At 62.0% G+C, this 8,509-nt stretch overlaps 1 protein-coding gene across 1 annotated transcript; it reads left to right on the top strand.

The window, feature by feature from the left end:
• The first annotated feature begins 1,961 nt into the window (after positions 1-1,961).
• Positions 1,962-6,454, top strand: SLC16A8 (solute carrier family 16 member 8). The gene is made up of 4 exons (XM_061205688.1): positions 1,962-2,175; positions 2,911-3,054; positions 3,296-4,117; positions 6,138-6,454. Exons 1-4 carry the CDS (start codon positions 1,962-1,964, stop codon positions 6,452-6,454), a joined length of 1,497 nt encoding a protein of 498 aa, XP_061061671.1.
• Positions 6,455-8,509: the final 2,055 nt, after the last annotated feature.

Raw genomic sequence — 8,509 nt, forward strand, 5'->3', positions numbered from 1 at the left:
GAGTCCAGAAGGTCCTAAATGTCACTGGCAGTTCCCTGGGGGGCCTCACTCCCAGCCCCTCACATCCCTCATTTTAAGTTAAGTCTTTAGGTCTGGCCTAACTCCTGCAAGCTGTATCCCCCCATCTCTGGCCCAGGCTCATTTCTGCTGTGGGTTCCCTAGAGCCGTAGGGATGGCAGTGGCTGAGGCCTGGGACCATCAGCAAGTCACCCTCCGGTGCCCTGGGACACAGCACCCTTTGTTCTGGCCCATCCCCACCCCCTCAGTCCCAGGCTCTGGCTTGGATTAGCCTTATCCAGGGGAAAGCCATGGAGGCCCCTCCTGGAATGTGGCCTGGGGGCGGAGGGCAGGCGAGGAGTTGAGGTGATTAGGGCTGGTGGGGTCTCTCCAGGGCAGGGCTGTGCCCTTTGTACCACTTGGACCCCCCAGGGCAGGGCTCTCTGTGTTCTCTGCCCGAAGCTCCAGGAGGTGAAGGGGCCCCCCTATCTCTAGCTCTCCCTGGATGGGCCTGGGACAGGGAGCCCCACCATGCGGCCCAGCCTGGCCCTGTGCTGCGGTGGCTGCCTGGCCCTTCTCCCCTCCCAGCAGAAAGCCTCTTAGAGGGGATGGGGGTGGGGAACACTAAGCCCCAGGCTTGGGGGAGCGAGCTGTTGAGTGGCTGATCTGCAGGAAGCCTGGGAGTCTTCAGCTGCAGCCCCCATCGGGCTAGGCTTTCACAGGGGAGCCAGTGGGGCGGCCCCTCCCTGCAGGCCTCAGGAGATGCGAGGCTGGACACCCAAACCCACGGGACGGCTCAGGTAAGTGTGCGGCGACGGCTGTCAGGGACCACCTCTTGTCCTGGTCCTCAGGTGGCTGCAGCTGTGGTGACCAAGCCAGAACTTGGTCCTGGTGGGGCAGGGGCAGAGTCCCACAGGGCCCTCGGCATTGCCCAAGGCCAGGCGGAAGACCCCAGCGCAGAGGGGTTGCAGGAGGGAGGGAGGCTCCAGCTGTGGGCTGGTCCATCCTGCCTGTCAGGCCCCCCTCCTGGTCTGTTATGGGGGCAATGGGGGTGCTGTGTGAACCCCTGGGTGGAGCTCTGGAAATGTGGAGGGGTTGGGGGGCTGCTAAGGGTTTGGTGGGCAGAGGGTCTCTCTCCCAGTGCCCCCTCAAAGGTCTGCATCTGTCCAGTGGAGCCAGAGATCTGACCCCCCCACACACCAAGATCCCCAGCTGGTCTGGGGTGTTCAGTCACCCACCTTACAGGTGGGAAAACTGAGGCTCAGCAAGGGGAGGGGAGCTGCCCAAGTCACGGAGCAAATCCATGGCTAAGCTGGGATGAATTGGAACTCAGCTCCCTTGGCTTCTGAGACAAGGCTAATACTGTTACAACATGTTCTGGTTTTTCTTTCATAATTTTCTAAATGACAATAGATATTCCTGATCACTGAGAAAAATTAGGTACATACCCCAAGGCCAAGGAGGAAAATGAACTCCACCCATTTTGCAGCTGGCACTTGTCTCCCCCTCCACCCCACACCTTGTTTGTTCCGTTGCCCTGAGACCCTCACATGTACACCCTGGGGACATTGCCGGTCCCCACACATGCCTCCAGTCACACACTGGCTGTCGGCTTTCCCACTCATCCGAACCCCCTCTCCTGACACTACTAGGTCCTGAAGGGCAAGGAGTGTCCTCCAGAGGGAGTCTTCCTGAAGTTAAGACTCAGGTGGGAACGACTCTATTACCCACCCCTCATCCTTCACCCCCCCACCCCTCATCCTTCACGCCCCTTGGAGGAGGGGAGATTCGGGGTGAGGTCCTACCTCGGTTTCCCCTCCTGGCTCCATTCCCTGAGCAGGGCTCCCGTGGGTAGCCCCGTGCCTCAGTTTCCCCACACCAGGGTCTCCATCCCCCTTTCTTGTCTGGGCTACAGATCCTCGCCGCTCCCTCTTGTCCCCTCTCCTCCAGCAGAGGCGGTGACGATGGGCACTAGAGGCCCCCGGCGGGGCCCCGGCCCCCCAGACGGCGGCTGGGGCTGGGCCGTGCTGGGCGCCTGCTTCGTGGTCACCGGTTTCGCCTATGGCTTCCCCAAGGCCGTGAGCGTCTTCTTCCGCGCGCTTATGCGCGACTTCGGAGCGGGCTACAGCGACACGGCCTGGGTATCCTCCATCATGCTCGCCATGCTCTATGGCACAGGTCAGCGCCCCCTCGCGGATCCCTCCCTCCTCCCCCAGGCCCAGGATTGAGGATCGGGATCAGGGACCAGGAGATACCCGACCCCTTGAGCATCTTCCCCCAGGCCCCTCGGGGCGGGCATGGATAACCCCTTCCTTCCTGTGGAGACATTAGCACCAGAGAGGGGAGCAGAGGGCAGGAGGGTGGCAGCGGCCAGAGGTGGAGCCCGCACCCAGGTGGCTGACCTGTCAAGCTTGGCCAGCTGGAAGGGCCCCTCCATTTCTGTCAAAAGACCCACACCCGCCTATGTTACAGGTGGGAAAACTGAGATCTAAATAAGATTCCCAATCCCAAAGCTCTAACCACCTGTGGGGTGGGGGAGATGCTGGAGTTATCCTGGCCAGGCAGCGTGGAGGGGTGGAGGTGAGGGATGGGGGAAGCCTGGGGAGGAAGGCACTCAAGCTGTGATTCCAGCTGTGAAGGTAATAAAGAGAATGGGGTCCGCCACTTCTGCTTTATGTTCCGTGTTCTCAGGAGGGCTGGGGACCAGTATAGAGGCTCCTCCCCTGCATCCCCCCATATGGCTCTCTTTGGTCTGTCCCAGCCAAACTACCTGACCTTGGCCACAACACTGCCCTCTCTGAACCGGGGGTGACCTCATCCCTTCAAGCCGTCTTTCAAGGTTGGGAGGTACAAAGCCTGGAGTGTCTACCAGAGAGGGGTCCAGCCTGATTGGTGATCCTGCCCTGCCCACAGGCCCGGTGTCCAGCATCCTCGTGACCCGCTTTGGCTGTCGCCCGGTGATGCTGGTGGGTGGGCTGTTGGCCTCGGCCGGCATGGTCCTAGCATCCTTCGCCACGCGCCTCCTGGAGCTATACCTGACAGCTGGGGTGCTCACAGGTGAGGGCGCCCACTGCTCTCCTCCCCGTGGGGGTGGGGGTGCAGGTGGGGGTCAGCAGCCCTTGCTGCAAGATCTCCTGTCCTCAGTTTCCCCACGAGGGGCGGTCCTCGTCCTTCGGCCCCGTTCCCACCCCCGACCCCGGGGTCTGCCCACCCTGTCGGGACCTCGCCCCTCCCTCCCGCCGGGGCCTGGGGTGGGGGCGCCCTCGGGGAGCCCGTCACAGCACCGCCTCGCCCACAGGCCTGGGCCTGGCCCTCAACTTCCAGCCGTCGCTCATCATGCTGGGGTTGTATTTCGAGCGGCGGCGGCCTCTGGCCAACGGGCTGGCGGCGGCCGGCAGCCCCGTGTTCCTGTCGGCGCTGTCGCCGCTCGGCCAGCAGCTGCTCGAGCACTTCGGCTGGCGCGGCGGCTTCCTGCTGCTCGGCGGCCTCCTGCTGCATTGCTGCGCGTGCGGCGCCGTCATGCGGCCGCCACCCGGGCCGCGGCCGCGCAGGAACAGCGCGGGCGACGCTCCCGGGGAGGCGGAGGCGGACAGTGCGGGACTGCGCTTGCGCGAGGCGCCCTCTGGTGGCCGGACCCGCCGGCGCCTGCTGGACGTGACCGTGTGCACCGACCGCGCCTTCGCGGTGTACGCCGTCACCAAGTTCCTGATGGCGCTCGGGCTCTTCGTGCCCGCCATCCTGTTGGTGAACTACGCCAAGGACGCGGGCGTGCCTGACTCCGAGGCTGCCTTCCTGCTCTCCATCGTGGGCTTCGTAGACATCGTGGCGCGGCCGGCGTGCGGCGCCCTGGCCGGCCTGGCGCGCCTGCGGCCGCACGTCGCCTATCTCTTCAGCCTGGCCCTGATGGCCAACGGGCTCACGGACCTGAGCAGCGCGCGCGCGCGCACCTACGGCGCCCTTGTCGCCTTCTGCATCGCCTTCGGCCTCTCCTACGGCATGGTGGGCGCCCTGCAGTTCGAGGTGCTCATGGCGGCTGTGGGTGCGCCCCGATTCCCCAGTGCGCTGGGCCTGGTGCTACTCCTCGAGGCTGTGGCTGTGCTCATCGGACCGCCCTCTGCCGGTGCGCGCCACAGGAGGAGAGGGTGACGCGGCCTAGTGCCCCTAAGTCCAAGGGAAGCCCCCTCCCTATCCCAGATGGAACGTCCAGGGATGAGAGAGGGGAAGGGACCCATGGGGGGTGGGGAGGGGGGAGAGACAGCTCGGTGGGGTAGACTCCCCTTACCATGGCCAGTTAGCCTCCCCCCCAGGCGGTACCACCAGCTCAGGGTGGGGATGGAAAAGCCAGGAAATGTGCCAGGAAGAACCCAACATGGATAGTAGCTGGCCCACTGGCTCATCTCCAGCAGATGGCGCAAAGGCCTTGTGAAGTGCAGATGCGTATTCTCCTTTTGCAGGTGGGGGAACTGAGAGGCACAGAGGCCCAATACAGGTTGCAGTCCCAGAATCAGAGCGGAGCCCTGCCCGGTGCTCAATGCCCATACCTTTGAAACACTGTATCTGTAGTGCTTTAGTCTCCCCAGCCTCTAAGGGTGACTGGAATAGGGAGCGTCCTTGGGGAACCAGGAGCAGAGTGGGAGGGCTCATTACGCTCACAGAGAGGCAGGGTGCTGGAGTCTTCCACGGTGCACACTGCCTGCTGGGTGCTCTACACATCATAGGAAATCCTCATGACGAGGTGGTAGGGGAAGGCTTCCTGCAGGGGCTGGCCTGAAGGCAGTCTCATGGGGCAGGGCAGGACCCCCCAGGAGAGGGCACAGGGAGTGTTTGGGGGACACTGTTCCTATACAAGTAAGGCAGGAGCTAGGATCAGAAAGGTGGGGATGGGGGACATTAGGGTCTTGCTGGGTTGTCAGGTTATCCCTGAAACAGCAGGAAGCCTGCCTGTGAGCAGGAGAGAGCTGAGGTCAGGCTGTAGGATGGAGCAATGACAGGGGCCACCTTTGCTAGGGCCCAGGCTGCACCCGAGATGAGGTGAGCTGCCCATTCTTCCAGGGCTGGGCTAGCTGAGTGCTGTCATCAAGCTTGGTCATCTCACCTGACCCTGAATTTCCGCTTCAGTGCAGTGGGAATTGCACTGAACTTGAACCCCTGTGTGAGCAGCCCCCAAGCCCAACCACCAAAAGCTATAAAACCAGCCAGAGGCTCAGGGATCCATCTTCCATTTTCTTGTGTGACCCTGGGGTGGATCTAATAGGCAGAGAAGGCACGTGGGGTGAGAAGAAGGTGAGGGACACCACAGGGCTGTGTGTGGAAGGGGCGAGACTGGCTGGCTGGGCAGGGGTCAGGAAGGCAAGTTTGGGGTACTGCTCAGAGGGGCTCAGGCGGGCAGCTGGCTTGGGGGACTCCAGGGAACCTCCCCAAGGCCTCAGAGATACAGACTGAGGGGTCACAGCCTGGTGTGGACAGCCACAAGGATGCCTCCGAGAGAGGGGGGAGCCCACTGAGGAACCACACTTTAAGGGAAATATTTGCAATTAAAAGATTTTGCCGAGTATGAAAGTAACATGTACCTGTGATAGAAAACTTGGAAAATACACAGAAGGAAACAAGAGTTCTACAAGCCCTGTCCCCAGCCCCCACGCTAATGATAGTTCAGTCCTGGGTACACGGGGCCTCCTGGGAGGGGGGAGGCCTGGGGGTTGGGGGGAGAGCTGAGCCAGGCTCCTGAAGACCAAGGAGGTTAAGTGGAAAGAACAAGAGTTGGGGGCCCCCAGGAGAGCAGGGCTAAGCCCAGTGCTCTCCCCACTCCCAGGTCAAATATCCCCAGCTGGGCAAGTCCCAGGGTACATGTGGGGTTGGAATCCCGAGGACAGGAGGTCCCTTGTAAACTGTGAAGTGCTGCCTCACCAAAGGCCCCATATCACTTAAGAAATTGAGGTCCAGGGAGGTGAAGTGACAGTTTTAAGATCTCAAATGGCAGAACCCTCATGGATTTTTGCATCTGTAAAATGGGAACAAAGACTGGGGCATGTGTTACCGTGAGCCCACCAAGAGCACTGCCCTTACCTGAGGGTGTGGATGTATGTGTGAAGGGTGGGCTCCCCCGCAGGCCCTCACCTCCCCATCCGCCCTCCCCGCAGGCCGCCTGGTGGACGCGCTGAAGAACTACGAGATCATCTTCTACCTGGCAGGCTCTGAGGTGGCCCTGGCCGGGATCTTCATGGCTGTCGCCACCAAGTGTTGCCTGCGCCGCTCTCAGGACGCCACGCCCAGCCCAGGCACCAAGGGCGGGGCCAGTGACACGGAGGATGCTGAGGCCGAAGTGGACTCTGAGCCCCTGCCTACCGGCGCCGAGGAGCCCAGTGGCCTCGAAGCCCCGGAGGTGCGGAGCCCAGGGACTGGGCCCTCGGAACCCGAGATGGAGGCAGAGCCGGGGCTAGACTCCGAGTCTGTGTAGCGCGGGGGCACTAGGTGGGGTGGCCAGGGAACTTCAGGAATGGGGCTTCCCCTCTCAGAGGCCCGGCTGCCCCAACAGGGCCTGGCACACGGGAGGCTGCTCCGGTGGTCACCCCCAGGGTCCATGCAGGGAGCTGCCTCCCTCATCTGCCCACTGGCCCTGGCCCCGCCAGTGAAGCTGCTGTGCACGGCAGGGTCTGGGCCTGTGTGAATCTTAAGTCCATAAAGCTGAGCTGAAAGAGATTCTGTTCCCGCGCCTCTGGCTGCTACCTGGGGGATGGGTTAGCGGGGAGTCTGAGAGGCTCTCCCTGGGGCCCTCCGAACCCCCCCCCCGTGGGTGTTGGGGAGGAAGTGGCAGAGGTGGAGGACGGCAGGGGAAAGTGTCCCAGCTCCAGCCCCGCTGCTCGGAGCTGCACACTGAAGCCCCCGCTGGCAGCACCTGGCACTGGAGCAGCCCAGAGCAGAGAAAGCACAGGTCCGAGAGGCCCGAGAGGCGGGCTGGGGCTGGATCCTGGCCCTGAGCCCCGGGCTCCTCTCGCACACTGGAGGTGGAGAGTACCTGACTCTATGACTCCATCCTGTGGAGAGCGGGGGGGGGGGGGGGGGGGGGGGCGGGGGGGGGCGGTGGGAACGGTACCTGCCCTGCCCCCTCACCTTCCTAAGAGGGACCCTCTCCCAGCCCGGCTCTGGGTCTCCTCTCTCTAGGGGATAAACTCGGGTGTCCTGGGACCTTTGCTCTGGACACGTGTCCCTACGGACGCCACTGCTGACCCTGGCATCTGCTCCCCCGCCCGCCAGTGGAGTCCCAGGGATAGCTCCTCAATGGCACTTGAGTCAAGTGCAGGGAGCTCCAGGTCTCACCCTGGCTAGGAAGGTTTAGGGATCTATTTAAGTATTCATTCTCTTCCCACAAACCAGACACCCCTTTCCTTGCCTCCCTCCCTCCAAGTCACCAGCTTGGTGACCCGGGCCCAGTGGAGGAAGCAGCCTTCCCACCGCAGACCCTGACTCCATTCATCCGTACTCCTCAGGGGAGCCCATTCCACTGGTGACCCCCTCCCCACTGGTCTCATTTTCCATCCATGCCCCAGGAAGGTGTGGGGAGCCCCTGCAGATGCCTGGCCAACTTACACTGTGTCTGTGGTTTCCCCTAAGCCACTACAACAGTGACTACATCTTATTTTGTTTAACAAATCCTCACGGGGCACTGACTGTGCCAGGCACCGTGCTACGCCCTTCACAAATGTTAACTCATCTAATCCTCAATAAGGACCCAAGAAGGTAGGTACCCTCATTAGCCACACTCACAGATAGAGAAACTGAGGCACAGGAATTGAGGAGGTAGCTCAGGGTCACAGAAGCTATGACCGGAACCTAGGCTGTCGGTTCCAGTCTGTGCCCTTGGCCTCCACACTGGCTGCCCCTTCAGGGAGGTGGTATAGTCTGACGGTTCTAGGGGATCTACGTGGTGACAGCCCATCCCTCTCTCCACACTCCCAATCCTGCCTGAGGATCCCATTCGCGTCTCTGCCCGGGACCCACACACGCAAACCTAATAAGCAGGAAACTACCCCCCGCCCCGGCCATTGTGGACCCTGCCCACCTCCCACACCCTCTTGCACCCCTCCCATTCTCAGGACGAGCAGATATTTCATTGTCCAAACAGGGACACTTTGAGAGTGAAAAGGGCCACTGTAAATAATCACACTAGGGCCACAGGTGTGGACTGGGACTGCCCAGGTGAAGCCGGACACGCGGGGTACTAGCGTGGTACGACCCACTGGGCTTCTCCCCTCGGCCCTGGCAGAACAGGCGACCTGGAATGGCCGGGGCACCCTTAGCACTCTCCCCAGTTTGGGGCCTCGGGTCCTCCCGACCCAGTATCTGCCCTGCCCTTCCCCAGATAAAGGTTGAGTTCATGGCCAGAAGCACTGAAGGATCAAAGACGAGGGAGGATGTAAGAGGCTCCACAGAGCAGAAAGCCTGGGAGGCAGGGGGAAAAGTGGAGTCTTCTGAATTTGATGGATCTGAGTCCAGATCCCACTCTGTTCCTGTA

The sequence above is a fragment of the Eubalaena glacialis genome, chromosome 11 (genome assembly GCF_028564815.1).
Source record: "Eubalaena glacialis isolate mEubGla1 chromosome 11, mEubGla1.1.hap2.+ XY, whole genome shotgun sequence".
NCBI lineage: Eukaryota > Metazoa > Chordata > Mammalia > Artiodactyla > Balaenidae > Eubalaena > Eubalaena glacialis.

Excerpts from the sequence above, each read along its gene's own strand:
- SLC16A8 (XM_061205688.1), top strand. The coding sequence starts at position 1,962 with ATGGGCACTAGAGGCCCCCGGCGGGGCCCCGGCCCCCCAGACGGCGGC. Across the intron at positions 3,055-3,295 it reads GACAGCTGGGGTGCTCACAG|GCCTGGGCCTGGCCCTCAAC; the intron begins GTGAGGGCGCCC and ends CCTCGCCCACAG. Across the intron at positions 4,118-6,137 it reads CATCGGACCGCCCTCTGCCG|GCCGCCTGGTGGACGCGCTG; the intron begins GTGCGCGCCACA and ends CCCTCCCCGCAG.